At 39.7% G+C, this 17,799-nt stretch overlaps 1 protein-coding gene across 6 annotated transcripts in view; it reads right to left on the reverse strand.

The window, feature by feature from the left end:
- SMURF1 (SMAD specific E3 ubiquitin protein ligase 1) overlaps nt 1-17,799 on the reverse strand; it is an 83,870-nt gene that overhangs the window by 16,440 nt on the left and 49,631 nt on the right. For 5 of the 6 annotated variants that reach the window (XM_079773224.1, XM_079773222.1, XM_079773221.1 and 2 more), the window contains exons 2-10: nt 11,936-11,974; nt 10,730-10,838; nt 8,984-9,117; nt 8,769-8,834; nt 7,433-7,508; nt 5,724-5,965; nt 4,894-4,978; nt 3,209-3,355; nt 1,941-2,139 (exon numbers count right to left, since the gene is read on the reverse strand). In XM_079773224.1, coding sequence (XP_079629350.1) covers nt 1,941-2,139; nt 3,209-3,355; nt 4,894-4,978; nt 5,724-5,965; nt 7,433-7,508; nt 8,769-8,834; nt 8,984-9,117; nt 10,730-10,838; nt 11,936-11,974 — 1,097 coding nt within the window. Of the gene's footprint in view, nt 1-1,940; nt 2,140-3,208; nt 3,356-4,250; nt 4,329-4,893; nt 4,979-5,723; nt 5,966-7,432; nt 7,509-8,768; nt 8,835-8,983; nt 9,118-10,729; nt 10,839-11,935; nt 11,975-17,799 lie in introns of all 6 variants that reach the window. The other variant, XM_079773225.1, reaches the window with a different exon arrangement.

The raw sequence follows: 17,799 nt of genomic DNA on the forward strand, positions 1-17,799 counted from the left end.
GGGTGGTGGCGGGGCCTGTGTCTCACTTGGGGGAAGCCAAGTGTTGATTTGTTGGCGCCAGGTCCGCAGTGCCATTTCTTTGTAAATGGCCAGAGTGTGCTTCATGGCAGCTCCTGCACTGAGCGTTTGCCTCCTGGTGGTCAGTGCATGTCATAGCTACTGGTTGGATGGTTGAACACTCAGGCTTTTATTTATATATATATATATATGGAGTCTGATTCAAAATAGCATCCGTTCAAATCTGAGTTCTATCTGGTTCCTATTTAGCATGTTTATACAGGGTGGGCAAAAGTAGGTTTATAGGTGTTTGTATGGAAATAATACAATAATAAATAATTATACAATTAATAAACTGTGTTTTGCATACTCATAACTGTAAACCTACTTTTGCTCCACCCTGTATCATCAACTTTTCTCCCACTGTTTCTAGTTCAAAATAAACGTGTACTACGTTACACTGTACCTAAAGGAAACACTTATTTTCAGCACAATCACTAACGACAGAACAAATGTCCTCTGTAGAGCTGATTTTCCCTACACAAGTTAATTTCAATGTGTCCCATAAGCACTTTATATGTATGTGTGTTTTACATCCTCACCCGAGGATATGCTTAGAGAGAGAGGGGGAGAGAGAGAACATAGATCGGTTGCCTTCTGTACGCATCCTGACTGGGGATCACACCCGAAACCAGGCATGTGCCCTGATCAGGAGTCGAGCCGGCAACCTTTTGGTACCTGGGATGATGCTCAATCAACTGAGCCACTGGCCAGGCTTCATATTTTAACCAAAATGAAGACATCACTAGAAAGTCTGAATATTAAAAGAATTCTGAGCCTGTTTTTATATCTGAAGCTTAGCCAAAACAGAAAACATGTGGTCAGCCCAATATTCCCTCAGATTCAGCATTTGAGTAGAACCAGCTAAGTGTTTATAGATATTTTCAAGTGATAAGGCACTTAAAAATCATTTCATGCTTTAACTTTAATGTAATTCAAACTCTGCCATCCCAAGAGGGAAAGAGGAGGTTGAGTGGAAATGATCTGGCATCAAAATGACAGCAGTTCCGCTCTTCTAACCCTGGCAAGCACTTAAGACTGCTCAGCGGGCAAAGCTGAGCACTTCAGCGGCCCCACTCGCCCAGCGCTGGCTGCGCAGGAGGACCACGCATGGCCCTGGCGCATCCTGTGCCCTTCGCTGTGGAGGTGCTGGGCCCTCGGGCTGCAGCCCCAGAAGAACCCGTGTCCAGTTCTCACCCACTCTCACTGGCTCATGTCTGCCAAGCATTCCACCAAGGCAGGCAGGCCATGGACCAAACACAGCTGAGATGTCAACTTACGCTCATGTTCCTTGAGAAAGGGCTCTGTCCACAAGAGGGTCCTGCCTGGTTAGGGACCCTGACCCCGCAGGGGGCTGTATATGGGGCAGAGGCCTTCCCAGGAACCACCTGATCACCCTGTTTCCTGAAGAGACAAGTGGCCGCTTGGCCACTGAGCTCCTCTGAGGAGGCTGTGCTATTGCATCAAATTTCATGAGAGGCCAGAAGGACTGACTGGTTCTGAGGACACGGAAGATTGCAGGAATATATAATCTGCACAATGTAGGCAAAGGGCTTTATTCCACCTTCTGCATATATCTCTAGGTTTCCACCTCATAAACCACCTGTGTTTTTAAACTGTTACCACAGGAGTAAATACAGTCCCCTCTCTACATGGGCACAACTCTGCATTCCACAGAGCAATAAACTCCATACCTGAAATGCCAAACAGAAAGAAGAGCCCCCGGAAATGCGGAAACCGCTCACAGAGCAGTCCCCTCAGCGCACCGCCTCGCAGACAAAGGCTGCTCCGGGGGCGGCTCCTCAGGCTGAATCACCTCATTTGTCTGTTAACATGAATGCAGAGTCTGTGCCTGCTGCCTGCAGCCGCACTAAATGCCATACCTCAAATATTTCTTCTCTGGATACTTCAATGCGGCAATGACCGGCTTGGGGTTGCTGAAGTGAAAGCTCGTGTCTGAGGACCTTCAGTTTCTGAACTAAATCTCTTTCATATCTCTGGGCGGGAAGCTCCTCGTCTTCCACTGAGCCCTCGCTGGGCAGCGGCAGCGGCTGGCTGGGCTCCTTTAGTTGGCACTGGTGACTTGAGAAGAACAGAAGCATCAAAATCACTCCAAAAGCAGCGGCCAAGGGAGCTGCAAGCAATGCCCCCTACACCAAAGGGACCGAGAAGAGAGTTCGTTACAGAGAACTTCAAGTAGACATTTTCGTCTCTGATGACGTGGCTATGTAACAACTGCTGGTGGCCACCATCAGCCCAAATATAGGCCTAGGATACAATAAAGGAGCTACCCCACTTCCAAGCAACAGCTTGGCTCATACATTTTCATTGCTATAAATAAAAACAGCAATTGCTATCATTTATCATCTCGTATGTGTCTGAGACTGACCAACGCACTGTTACATAGGTGCACCTTGGCGGTTAGAATTAAACGGAGTTGACGTGAAGCACTGAAAAACAGATTCTAGTGGAGAGGGGCAATATGCATAAGAGCAAACAACTCAAGTGAAGTCTAATGGCAGCCAATCCTCATTTTCAGAACCAACAGATTATTAAGCTCACTCATTAAAAGCAAGATTCCAGTAATATAAAAGGACTAGGACCAGCAGAGGGACAAAGTGACATTTCTCTTGTTCAAGTTTTGCTACTAATGTCAGTTGTCAGTGAGCAGAGCCTCGTGGGCGCTTATGTTCTGAGAACACGCCAAACCTGGAACACAATGTGGGAGCCAAGATAATTCCCAATCCCAAGTTATCCAGGAATGACAGGCCCGGGAAGAGGCTCCAGCAAGTGGCACCAGTGACTGCGGCAGTCCTTCTACACGGTGATGAGCGGCATTTTACTGCTTCTCACTTAAGAGCCATGCCTTTCATCACGGTGCTGCGTGTGAAGCTTCATTAATGCACCTGCCTAATACTGCCGCCTCCGTGAATTTAATCTCGGCTGCAGGCAGGAAAAGGGTGGCAACAGCAACAAAATATGGCTTCAGTGCGCTCATAGCTAACCTGAGAGTTTAACACATGCAACTATCCACCAAATACTTATATTTGCTTATGTGTCTTCTCCACGAACAAACAATGCAGTAGGATAAATTAGAAAACATGAAACGGTAAGTAAGAGTCAACAAGTATTGTGTAAAAGTTGTACTTACTTCATGATGTGGTGTAACCGTGGGTCTGTAAACTGGGTTGTTCGGTTATTATGATCTACAAAATATATTCTCCCAGAAACTGTACTTCTGACTTCCCAGCCTGGTGGCAGTGGTCCAAGTTCATCACAATTCACACTGTTAAGGTCTCTATCAAAACGGAAGACACAGAGAGGTTTGTCCATCTGAGTCTGGAGGCATGAAACTAACACTTCAGCAAGAGGAACCACAGGAGTCCCTTTCTTATCAATGTGGCCATGTCCCAGTTCTGCTCAGAGGGACAGTCATGGTGCTACTTACTCCAAACTCCCACCGAATCCAGGCTTCTGTGCTGCAAGTGGCAGCAAATCCAACAGATAACAACGAAAATTCCAGAGCCTATAACCATGACAGGGAACATGGTCTACCCAGGGAACATCACTTCTTATAACTCAGAGGGCCAAACGGTAGGAAGGATCTGAATGCTGCTGGAAAACTATCTGAACTCACAAGTTATAGTGAATGAAATGCTCAAGGCCAGAAAGGTTGCTTCATCAAAAAGCCCCCAGACAACACAAGTTTTTTAAAGCTCATAGGATGAATTAACATGCATTTGAAATCTCGCAATTCTAAACAGCTGCACCGGGAGAGGCATTCTCATTTTTTAGTTGGCTTTATTAAGTAACTGTTTCTGATCCAACCTCTTAATTATTTCAATACAATCTACAGTCAGATGGGAACACAGCATTACTGACCAAGATGCTTTTCTAATTAGCACAAAAGCCTGACATTTCTTATAGTGGGTACTGACGAGACACCTCATCCATTTGCAGGTAATATTTCCACTCTAATTATAGGCACTGAATCAGAAATTTAACACAGACTTGGAAAATCAAAGACAGGAAGCTTGTTCTCAGATGAAACAAATTACGAATAAAAAGGAAATAAGCATTACTAAAAATGTTATTTGGTAGTAATGCTATTCTAAAAAAAAAAAAAGCAAAAAAAGCAAAGCAAAGCAAAGCAACATAACTCTGTTACGGGGTGGGGTGGGGATCTCTCTGACCTGGGCTCAGATGTTTGGCCTTGTAGAAGGAATTCGTATAGTAAAGCTTCATCTCCCCCAGGAGTGGTCCCCAAGGGACTGAGGCAATAGGGATAGTAAAGTAGAAGAGAGAAAGGGTAATAGTCTTTATATTTCCTTTTAATGCTTTATTATGGAAAATTTTAAGCATATAAAAAAGTAGAGAAACCATAATAGCCAACTTTAACAATTACCCAGTCATTGTCAACCTATTTCAGATATACCCCTATATTCACTGCCCCACTCCAATGATTTGAAGCCAAGTCCCAGACATCCTATGATTTCATCCATTAATATTTTTAGTTAAAATGAGAACACATCTTGAAGGGCTTATTGGCTTTCCGAGTCAGAGCACATTTGATTTAACCCAGGGGTGCGGCCTTTTTTGGTTATGTGATCTGATTTCAAGGTCTAGGATTGCTTTCTAAGGACCCTCGGTTCCAGCAGCTTCCGTTTTCCCAGGTGGCACTGGGACACGGACCCAGAGCTGGAGCCCAGGACCCCCGGCAGACATTTGATCTGCCATTCTTCCAAGTTTACATCTTCAACCTAAGGGGCTCTCATCCAGTCAGGGGTCCCGGCAACTGCTGGAAATCTGCCTTTGGTGCACATCTTAGAAACCTACCTTGGTATTCGGGGGTCGTGCCACGTGCTCACTCCAGTCTGTGTGTGCAAAAAGTAAACTTGCCCCTGCACTGTTGTTCTTTGTTCTGTACAAGAAATCGGGGGACACAATTAGTTAAATTCAATTCCAAGGAGTTTTTTCAACCAGTCCTCTAAGCACAGAGTCTAAGCTTCTTTTCAACATTGTTTAAAATCACCCAGAAGAGGAATGAAGAGGGCAGTGGTTGACTTCGGCCAGACCTCCTCACGTCACCAGCCCCGTGTAAACGTTTGGGCCTCCTCGCGTTCCCCATTCACACCTGGACGGGCGGTGCTCTCCTTCCTTAGTCAGCCCTGGACCAGCCCCTGTTTGTGTATCCACCACCCCAGGACTGACCTTACCTGACCTCTATTACCTCCATTTGCTCTTACTTTTGGTAATGATGTGCCACATCAATATCACATTCCTCCTGCATTAGGTTCTCAGCTGTCAAACGATCCCTTCTTTCCAATCTTATCCCATACTGTCCTTTCCACATTCAAATCACAGAGCACTACAAATACCTCATCTACCCACCACCATCCTGATTTTCTTGGATATTCATTTGCCTGAAATTTTCACACAATTGCTGAACTGGGAGACTGGTACAGTGCTGACAAACTCGTGATGAGCAAGATTTATCACCATCTTTTTCTGGTTGCTCGTCTTTACACCGACACAACCATCCCACAGCACAGCTCTGCCAACATCAGCAGCTGTGGCATGTACAAGTTAGGCAAAAAGGTTTAAAAAAATCAAAGCTCTCTGAAACATTGTAGATAACGCGCTTAACAGCGGGTGAATTCTCTCACCATAGCCTTCGGGCAGTTCCGGGGACTGGTGGCCATGTGGGCGGTTCTGAGGTGTCTGGAGGGACCCTCGGATCTCGGGGTTTCGAAGCCGCTGTGCCTGAAGCCTTTGATCTTGACTTGGGGATTCCCCAAACCTGCAGTTCCCTCCACCAGCAGCAGCACCGGTACTATCTGTGTAAGGGGCGGGTTCCTCCATGAAGCAGCTGAGTGGCCTTCCAGGCCCGGAGTCTTCATACACGGTTCTGAAAGGGGGCAGAGCACAGCACGCATGGGCACACGGCCGAGGAAAGACCCTGAAAACTCGACGCGGTGCTCTCATATCCATTTATTTTGCTTTACTTGAGCAATATACAGTGTCCCAAGTGCTCAGTTTCATAAAATTCATCCTGTGCTAGTTAAACAGAAAGACTTGTAGAAACAAGTGGCTGAAGGGAGCTACAGGTAAAGTGCCATCCAAGCCACTTGTGGGTTTCATCCTCGGGTAAAGCTAGTGATTGGAAAAACCAACCTTGGACATGAAATGAGATTTGACTTTTCTTGATTTAAAGTCAAATCCAAACACTCCGTTTCCCTTTTTATTTTCCTCTATCATAAAACATAAAACTCCTGGTTACATAAAATACCGCAATGACTTTAAGTACTCTTTAACACAGATCTCCACCCCTGAGCAATTTTGAAGACAATTTACCTTGATAGGCCATTTTCTCTTATAAGCAAGTACTTAAAAAAACCCATTTTACATTGAAAAATTTTAAATATATTCACAACTCAGAGACGACCCTCCCGGACTCCTCCCGCTGCCACAGCAACGGCGGCCTTGTGGCTGCCCTTCCCACCCCTCGCCTCCACTGGATTAGTCTGAGGCCAATCCCAACAACTTCCTAGTTCCTCGTAAATATTTCAGCACATACCTCTAGAAGATAAGACTTTTTCCATTATCATGACTAAAAGATGTATGTTAATTTTTTAAAATATCATCAAATACAGTCAGTGTTCAATTTTTCCAGTCAATTGTCTCCTTCAGGATCCAAGCGAGGTCCCCACATTGCATTTAGTAGGGATGCGTTTAAGTCTTTTATTATGAATTTATAGGTTCTCTTCCTTTCTTGTGATTTATTTTCCTAGCATGTATTTGTGAAGACACTGGGCTGTGTCTTCTACCCTCTACTGAGCACCCCCCTTCCAGATGGTGTTTGGGAGTCCCCTCGATTTCCAAGAGATATGTCAATGCCAGATTACCTCTCTTTTGCAATGTCGCTAACAACTATTAATAATTATCAACCAGCTTCATTAATTCATTGGCAATCGCAAAATTGTGATAGTAACCAATGAGAGTTTTCACGGTATTTAAAAAAAAAGTATTTTAGGGTTCTTTTCTCTCTTCCTGTGTCATTATGAACACATAATGTTCATTATTAACATATTTGATGTGTTCCAATCCATTAGTTATAATTCTTACTGATGCTCAAAATGTTCCATCTTTGGCCAGTGGGAACCTCTTTAAATTGGATCCTGAGTCTTTTGGGCACAACCCCACTAGTCTTTACAGCTTACTTTACAAACAAGGAAACTGGATGCCAATTTTATCCCAAAGTCCTTTCTAGTGTCTCAAGCATTCAGCACAATGAAAGGTGTGAAGGACACTTTCATATAGAGCGAGAGCCTAAGGCAGCAGAGAACTCAGCAGGCATTGCCATGGTGATACGTACCCTTCATTTTCTAACAGTCCTCTGCAGTCTACCACAGACCCTCCAGTGCCTATTCTGTCTCGTGTCTGTAAACTGACTAAAACAGAAAAGAACGTCGTGCATTAAAATCCAGTGGTTTTTATACAATTGTAATACAGTGAGCCATTGCGGATGCATAATTTATGCACAATATTATTTTCTAAAAGCAAGGCATGTGCATATACAGAGACACATATATTCTTATGCTTTCAAGCATGAAGTATTTTATTCCAGTAGCTGCATACCACCATACACCGCCTGGAACATTCCTTAAAATGTGGAGCAGAAAGAGGTACTGTGTTTTTCGTGCTCTCCATAAACATAACAGAACACAATATTCACTTCCTCTAAGTTACCTTATCCTTTAAGGAGATTTTGACATGTTTAATAAGGACACAGATAGCACTTTTAGTATTTGTAAAGTCTAGATGCATCCAAATATTTATTCTCAGTGGCTACTATGAACAACAAAGACAATTATAAAGCTGCTCCCAGGTATTCATTTCCCGCCGGCACATCTCTCCACAAAGAAAAGAAGAAATCAGAAACAGGAAAGCATTCAGTGAGAACTTTTTCACTTTGACCGTTTTAGGATCTACAACCACTGTTCATTTACCTTGGGTCAAGTCTACACAAGGCAATACCTAAAAGGTTTGGGGTCACTCTAGTGTGCTGCTGAAGTACTACATTTTCTTTGATTCCTTGCAATGCATACAATCAGCAAACACAGAAGATCACAGTTACCCAAAAATGCTGATAAAAACGGGATAATATGATGAGCTACTTAACAGATAAATCACTTCCAAGAGAATACTGCCAGTCAACACTTTGTAACATTAGCACATTTATTAGTTTATTCTAAATAATTCAAACCTCTAACTCTATCAAATCTTATTACATGGAGGTCTTCAGAAATCATCTTTGCTTTTTACATATTTGATGGGTTTTCCTTAAGAAACTATTTCTCAACTATTGCATTATGTGGCCACTGTTCTTAACTACCTCTGGATAATATAATGACAAATTAATTATCCATAATGAGATGATTAAAATGACATTTAAAATTACAACCCTAAATCTTTTTGTACATTAGTCATTTTAACTCAACTTTAAATGATAGGTTGAAGAGATAAATTAGATAAAGTAATCAAAACTACACAAGATGAAACTTTTTAGTGCTGAAGAGATGGCCCCCGTAAGTGGTTTGTCCTTCAAAATATGTCACCATGCCAGTGCCTGTATGTGTTTCCTCAGTGATGGAGTGTTGAATGCTAAGTTGAGCAAAAGCATCTCTTTATACAGATGAGAAAGTTCTTACCCACTATTTGGCCACGAACTGCATCAGTATCTGAGGGATTTAGTTTGCATAGATCCAAACGCTGGTCTGCAAACAAACAATTCAAAACTTAACCCAGCGAAATGTTAACTAGGGAGGAAGGCAGGAATTCTGTATTCAGTATTAAAAAAAAAAAAATGATGCCTCATAAGCCTTCTTCAGTTGCATGAAGAGGCAGAAAAGCGTTTGTTTCTTACATCCAGTATCTTTTAATCTGCTGATGGCATTGGAGAGCAGTCGCACACAGCCCAGGAAGCCAGCTCCCTGCTTCTTGTGAATTTTCTTGTGGTTCCACACGCTGATGGTTATAGAATCAGTTTTCCCAACATATCTAAAACAACATGCAAACTCACTTTTAATTGTATTTCTGAATTATGATACAGCCCACTGAGATTTTGTCTGATTGACTTGTTAGCACAGAAGAATCCTTTAAAAATAATATTGGTTCTTGCCCTAACCTATCTGGCTCAGTGGATAGAGCATCGGCCTGTGGACTGAAGGGTCCCAGGTTCGATTCTGGTCAAGGGCATGTACCTTGGTTGCGGGCACATCCCCAGTAGGAGGTGTGCAGGAGGCAGCTCATCGATGTTTCTCTCTCATCGCTGTTTCTAACTCTCTATCCCTTTCCCTTTCTCTCTGTAAAAAAATCAATAAAATATATTAAAACAAATAAAAATAATATTGGTTCTATATTCCACATGTGGCAGGTACTCAATAAATATAGGTCTTCTAATCTCAATGGGCTGGGAAAAGAACTATAACAGTTATGTAAGAAGCAAATGTAGATAACCACATAAAGTTATAATCTAATAGAGATTTATCATATATATATATATATTTATTTAAAATTATCATATGAGGATGTGTTTATTGATTTGAGAGAGAGAGAGAGAGAAACATCTATTGGTTGCCTCCTGTTCCAGTCCCAACAACCTAGGTTCGATTCCCATTTTGGTGTACAGGATGGGACGACACTCCAACCAACTGAGCCAACCGGCTGGGGTGAGATTTACTATATTTTATTAGGTCCAAAGGACAATGACATGATTTATAAATTCCTACTAGTGTTAGGCTTACTATTGAACACTAGTTTGCAATAGAGGACTACCTATAAACTCATAGATCCATCTAAAGATCACTAATGGGGACTAACTCAGACATTAACCCCCCACTTACTCTTAGTGCAAGTCAACCAAAGAGGGGAGCTTTCAGGACGAGAATTGACAACCACTTTCCAGGCCACTTATGGCACCTCAGTATCGCTGAAAGTGAGCCTTAGAATCCAGCTATTAAAAATCCCATCCAAACCCAGTTTAATTTGTGTTACTAAAAAACCAGCAATCATTCAGTATTACTTTGATAAAAATTTCTTAGCAGGAACATGAAAACATAAGTGCATATAAAATAGTGGGTTTCAAAGTGCAATCATTTTATGAACAAATACAAGAAATTGTTTGATGGTACATAGGTTTATATACATTCAATCATACCAAACTATATTTTCTCTTACAGAAAATATATTTGAACTAAAAAGCAGAATTAAAAAAATAAACAGAAATATATACAACATGTATTTGCATAATAGATAAATATAACAACAATGTATTTTTAAAATAAAAACTCTAAAACCAGGTTTAGGGTTTCACTGAAAAAGTAGTATATAGAGGACCTGAACTATGCCCTTTTTTTTCTGCTAGAATGGCCAGTTGATTGAAAAGTCACAGAAGATCACAGTTAGAGAAGCAAACCATACAAATCTATAAAAATGTCTAACGCAAGAACTTCCAAGTACATGAATTCTAAAATGAGGCAGTATTAATTTGGCCATACTTCGTTATCAATAACAAGTTACAAATCCTTTAAAAAAAATGAAATGCTTCTCTTAAAAGCTAGATACCTACTGTCCTGCTGCTCCCAAATGGCTTACAGAATATTCAACTCACAGATCATAGTGCTGGTTCCACTTTGGGTCCAATGTGTTTTTCACAGTGTCCGTTGAGTGGCACTGCCCAGATCCATCCACAACAATCTTTGCAAAGGGGTCGGGGAGTCCTGGAGAAGAGGGGACAGCCACAGATCGATCAGTGTAACGTTAGAACACAGTCTTATAGGTTAACGGGAGCTTCGAATCCTCTAATTTGGTAAAGAAGATCACCCTAGTTGATTTTATTCTCTACTTTAAGGTCAGTTCGATCTAGTTAGCTTTCTAAGAATGGCAACTTGGGATGACATCACACTCAGATTTTCAGAGGCTAGGAAAAAACACACACCCTATAAAAAATAGGCTTAAATTCAAATTCCCATTTTTGATGATCACTAAGGGGGGCTAATTAAATGAAGGGAAAGGTAGCTATAATTAATTGTATTTATACTTTCTAAAAAGTAATACTTAGAAATCTTATTTAGTGACTGTCAATTTTAACTCTGGAAGCAAGTATTCACCAAGTCCTAAATAAATCAGACAGGTTTACAAGACCAGAGAGGTGGCAAGGTAAAGGTTTTAGAGCCAGATCTGGATGTGAGCCAACGCTCTGGAGCTTCCCAGCTACTTGAATAAAGCCTGCAAGCCTAGGTGTCTTCATCCTTAAAGTGTGAATAACTGAATTGAGCAGTGTTCTTGTGAGGATCAGGAAAAAGGTGAAGAATTTTAAGCTGCAGGCACCTACTTTATAGTAGGTGAATTTCTTGAGTTAAGGGGTGAGTACTTTCTTTAGAAAAGGATCCTCTATTTTTCATAATTCCTTTAATTACAAGACTTTTAAAATACGATTTTATTTATAAAATTTGATTAACAATTTTACTTAACCACGGCTATTTTATAGAAAAATGTCTCATCTGTATTTGAGCTGAGAACACTTTATTCAGCAGAAAGTAATGTATTAATGGGTGGAAAGACAGAGAAAACAGGGTGTGGCTGAAATAGGGGACGAGAGAGTTTTTCTTGTATGAGTTATAAATTCTGTGCCTTGGAGCCGAGTCTCTCTATGTTGTAGTCAACTGGGAAATGAAGTTTGTCAGACCATGGATTTCTATCCAGTAAGGGCAGGATTTTTAGGAGAATACACCCAGTGTTTTTAACGAGTTTAAAATTTCAGAAATATGTGAAAAATATTAATATTGTAAGAGAGCAAAAATGGGTGTTTACTTACTGAAGAAGTCTTTCTTTGCAAGGTTCTTGGCACATAATACTAAAAACAAACAAAAAATGCTAGGGTTAGCATTTATGGACAAGGTTTTCATCATAGCTGGTTGCTATGGACTAAACTGTCCCATACCACCCAAGTTCCTATGTTGAAGCCCTTTCCACCATGTGATGGTATTTGGATGTGGGGCCTTTGGGAGGTGCTTAGGTTTTGATGAGGTCATGAGATTAGGGCTCTAATAATGGGATCAGTGTCCCTATAAGAAGGGACCACAGAGCTTGCTCTCCATGTGAGAGTACAGCAAGAAGGCGTCGTCTACAAGCCAGGGAGAAGCCCCTCACCAAGAACCAATTCTGCTGGCACCTTGATCTTAGGCTTTTCCAGTCTCCAGAACTGTGAGAAATAAATGTTTATTGTTTAAACCATCTAGTCTATGGTATTTTGTTATAGCAGCCCAAACTGACGGAGACAACAGTCTATATAGACAATGAAAAAAAAGATTCTAAAAATTATCTTTGCCAATTGCCTTTCAAATTTAATACTACATTAAACACAAAACTGTCAAGTAACTAAAAAGTGTTTTCTCGCCCAGCTGGCATGTCTTAGTGGTTGAGCGTCAATCTATGAACCAGGAAGTCATGGTTCGATTCCCAGTCAGGGCACATGCCCGGGTTTGCAGGCTCGATCCCCAGTGTGGGGAGTGTGGGAGGCAGCCCATCAATGATTCTCTCTCATCATTGATGTTTCTTTCTCTCTCTCCCTCTCCCTTCCTCTCTAAAATAAATAATAATACAATAACATAAAAAGTGTTTTCTCCTCCAATTGGGAATCAACTATAATAAATAAATAAAATGTTTTAGTTCGAATTTCTTAAAATCTTACTTAAACACATACAGATAGATTTATCAATATGCTCTTATAACTGCTCAAGGTCACATAAATACCTTTTTAGCTACTATTAAGAACAAAAGAAATTGTTCATTTCTGATATTCTGATAAATAATACAATTTTGTAAGTGTAAACTTCAGTATGTTGGAGAATAGAAAGCAAGAGGAGAGTAATAGAAAACATGGTGTTGTGAAGAACAAACAACAAAACATATTAAGAGTTTAGCAAAATGTTGGCACATAGAATGCAATAAATGCTATTGTTGTTATCTTATTAATTAGGTGGTATCAATTACTATTAAGAAATTTTGACACCAGATCAGTTACATGATTAAAGCTACTATTGCAAGGGAATATACACCGATGTCCCTTTTACATTGCTTCACAAATTTTGCTATTTTTTTAAATCCTCACCCAAGGATATGCTTATTGATTTTAGAGAGAGGAAGGGAGAGAGAGAGAGAGAGAGAGAGACATCAATTTGTTACCTCTCGTACATGCCTGAATCTGCAACCTAGGTATGTGCTCTGACCAGGAATCGAACCTGTGACCTTTCGGTGTATGGGACAATGCTCTAATCAACTGAGCCACACTAGCCAGGGCAATTTTGCTAATTTTAAAGAATATAGTGTTTTGCTACGAACTTATATATTATTTAAAAAATATATTCATATAATACATATATTCTACAAACTTTTCACTTACTGTATTTTTATATAACAGGTTTATCAAGATATAATTAATATACTATACAATTTATCCATCTAATGTATATTCAGTATAATTCAATGGTTTTTAGTATACTCACAGGTTTGTACAACCATCACCACAATCAATTTTAGAACATTTTCATCATCCCCTAAAGAAATCCCATACCCATCTATTAGCAGTCACTGTTCATTCAACCTCAAATCTCGCCAGTCCAAGGCAATCACTAATCTACTAGGTCTCTGTAGATTTGCCTATTCTGGACATTTCATATAAATTGAATTATATAATATGTGGTATTTTGTAACTGCCTTCTTTCACTTAGCATGTTTTTAAAGTTCATGTTGTACTATGAATCCATTTCTTCTCATAACTGAGTAGTATTCCATTGTATGAATAAACACATTTTCTTTATCGATTTATCAATAGATGCACATTTGGGATGTTTCTGCCTTCTGGTTATTGTGAATGATGCTTGTACAAGTTGCTGTGTGGACAGAGTGGAGTTGCTGAGTTGTATGTTTAACACTTTGAGGAAGTGTCAGTGTTTCCCACAACACCTGCACCACTTTATATTCCCACCAGCAGTTATGAGTTTTTTTATTTCTCTGCATCCTCAACTAATACTTATCATCTACCTCTGTGGTTTTATATCTGTAGTTTTAATGTGCATTTCTCTAATGACTTTGAGCATCTTTTCATGTGGTTATTAGCTACTGGTATATCTTTTTGGAGAAATTTCTATTTAGATGTTTTTGCCTATTTTTAACTAATTATTTGCCTTTCATCTAAATATAAAATATACTTATCAGATTTGTAAATATTCTCCCATTCTGTGGGTTGTCTTTTTACTTTCTTGATGTTGCTCTTCAAAGCACCAAAGTTTTTAATTTTGATAAGGTCCAATTTATCTATTTTCTTTGGTTGCTTGTGCTTTGGTATCATGTCTAGGAAGGCTCTGCCTTACCAAAGGTCATAAAGATTTAGTCCTGTATTTTCTTCTAAGAGTTTTATATTTTTAGCTTTTTTAATACTTCTAGCTACTCTAACTACTCTTAAATTACTCTTTAACAGACATTTAGGTCTATGATCTATTTTGAGTTCATTTTTGTGTGGGATGTGAGAAGGGTCCACATCATTTCTTTGTAGGTGGATATGCATTGTACAGCACCATTTGTTTTTAAAGACTATTCTTTCCCCACTTGTGTTGCTACCCCTGTGGAGAAATGAAGTTCTACTGTATTTTAAAAAAGTTTTCCACATTTCTAATTGGGTTTACTCTTGAATGTTTTGTTTTTTGTTACTATTGTGAATGGAAGTGCTCCTTTCATTGCATTTTCTAATTATTATTTGAATATAGGAAAGGTTTTTCTTAAATTAATTTTAAATCAGCCATCTTTTCAACTCTCCTCAAATGGACCAGCTTCCCTTTTCTTTCCCACAGCTCTGAATGTCTCAAAGACTCTCATATCAAACCCAAACTATCCAAAACGGAACTGAAACCTTCCCTCTCTGCCTAAACACCTGGTCCTCTCCCAAGATTCATTTCAGAGATCAGCAGCAACACCCACAACTGCACAAGCCAGAAATCTGTATGCCATGCTTGTACTTCTCAATCTCTCAAATATGTTGACTTTTTGCCATCTCCACCCTTGTTCAAGCTCCCAAAATTAGCTATCACAAAGTACTTTTTAAAATTTAAATTTCATGTCTCATTCCTTTTTAAAATTCCACAGTGGTTTCCCATTGCGAAATTCTAGATGCCATGCTCTGACCCGATCTACCTCAACTCTCCAGCCTCAAATATTACCCACCAGCTCTGGGCCTAGTTTTTCTGAGATGCTGCGGCTGGATTGCTTCTGACTGGAAAAATTCCCATAATATCTCAAAAAGATTAATCTTTGTTCATATTTACAAGACTAGCAATGTTTTCATTTAAGGTTCACTTCAGTGGAATTTGGTTATATCGCAAGGTGGAGAAGCTCTCAGTAGTGTCAGCACGAAGAGAATTTTGCCTCATTTTGGTGCAAAGATCATTTAGGGTCATACTAATTCTAGTTTGGTTAATGGCATATGATTTCTCCTACTAGAATAATTTTGTGATATCGAGATAGAATTCTCTTTGTCCACTCTAAGGTATGTAATGATAAAAGACAATTTATTACACAGCACAAAAATCCCACATTATCTGAATCTACCACTAATTTTTAAACCAATATGTTATACTCCAATTATAAATTGGTTCTGGGGATACAACAATGAACAAAGGAGACATGTACAGAAAACGAAGCTCAGTTTTTCCGTGTAGACCACTGCATGGCTGCTTCAGTTCCAACTCTGCTAAGTGATACTCTTAATCACATACCAGAGATCCCTAATGTTGGAGAAAGAGTAAGAGCAAATTATGTAACGTTCACTTAGCATCTCAAAATACACAGAAGGGCGGCGTTTTGCTAACTTGTACATTCAATTAGCAAGGCAAACTTCTTTACCAGGCCCCTGACAAAAACACAGGATACCCCAAGTACTTCTTGTGGCTGTAACTTTTACACCCTCTTTTCTTATGTTTATATGTGTCACCAAGTTCTATCTTTTCTTTCACTAAAAGTCTCTTGATCTTGTCCTTTCCCTTTTTTGTGTACTCATTTTCCTGTTCTGGGCTTCACCTATTTGCAGTTATTCTAAGAGCAACAGTGCCCTCCCTAACTCATACTACATTCAGCCACCAGATCGATCTTTTGACATGACATTTTCGTGTTCTGAGGCTCAAAAATTTCAATGGCTCTGTATTGTATTTTACTGCAAATCTAAATTTCTCCTGGGTTTTCAAGTGTCCCATTCTCTAGTATCACTTCTACCTCTCACTATTCTTTAAAGTATAGTTCAGTACAATATGCTACTTGGCCATAAGAAAGGATGAAATAGCGCCACTTGCAACACCATGGATGGACCTGAGAGCATTATGCTAGGTGAAATAAGTCAGTCAGAGAAAGCTAAGAACCAAATGATTTCACTCTTATGTGGGATATAAAACTGAAAGTCATGAACACAAACAGTATGGTGGTTGCCAGAGGGAACAGGGTTGGGGAAAAGGGGTTCCTAATATAAGGTGACAGGAGAAGATTTGACTTTGGGTGATGGGCACATGGTGCAATATACAGATCTTATAACACAGAAACCCACACCTGAAACCTATATGTTCATGTTGACCAAAGTCACCCTAATCAATTTAATTTAAAAAAATACAAAATAAAAAACAAAGTATAGTTCAGTTCATTGTCTCCCCTCCTCTGGGCCCTGACCATTACTACTACCTCTAGGCAATTCTTCTTGCTACTCAATCCTCTTGGCAATCTTTCTCTATTTGTGTCTGTCTTTGTGGGCAGGCCAGGCCCTCTTTCTCAGTGAAGCTTCATTCAGGCCATTGTTTCCCACTGTCACTCTGTGCCAAAATTTAAAAAATAAGGACAATATAGTGGGGTTTTCATACAAATGAAATAATTAATTTTAAATGTCTGTTTGTTCTGGGGTTATATGTCTTTTCTACTTTTTCATGTTAAAATATTTCTTTAATGAAATGTGGCAAAAAAAAGATAGTTTCAACAATGATTTGGCAAAAGTAAAAGTTGGCAATTTTAGGTTGATAGCCACATTTGCATAAACGTTTTGACTAAACTGGGAATCTCTACTCTTAACTATCGGCAATCTAGTCCCTCTTTTTACTCCTCTTTTCTGTAAGAGACCTATAGTTGAGCACTCAGTACTTTTTCATACAGGTGGCTTTGTCCCCAGCTAGGTTCAGTTCCTCTGAAGGAGCAACCCCATCTTCTACCTACTTAGACATGGGCTTCAGAGGTGCTGGCCACACAAACAGGCATGTAACACAGACTATGATGAACAAGAAACAAAAAGTAAGGCAAAGAGAGTAACAGTAATACAAAATATAGACAATTAAGGTATCTCAATAATTTAAAACACCTAAATAAAATTTTCATTTATTAGAAAATATAGTTTACCACCTAGGATAGCTGCCAACACATCATATGCACTTAATGTATATTATTAGCTGCCTGCTTCATCCAACTTTTACATCTAAAACTCAAATTTTTATCTACTTAGGGAAAAATTCTTCAAGCCACAAAAAGGGGAAAAAACAGAATCCCTGTTAAAGGCAAAGTCAGATTTCCTGGTCAATGTATGTCACTAGCTTGCCATCTTCTAGGCCTTGTACCGGAGTCACTCATCTGTCAATTCTCATACAAACTTAGGAAATC

The sequence above is a fragment of the Cnephaeus nilssonii genome, assembly GCF_951640355.1.
Source record: "Cnephaeus nilssonii genome assembly, chromosome: 5".
NCBI lineage: Eukaryota > Metazoa > Chordata > Mammalia > Chiroptera > Vespertilionidae > Cnephaeus > Cnephaeus nilssonii.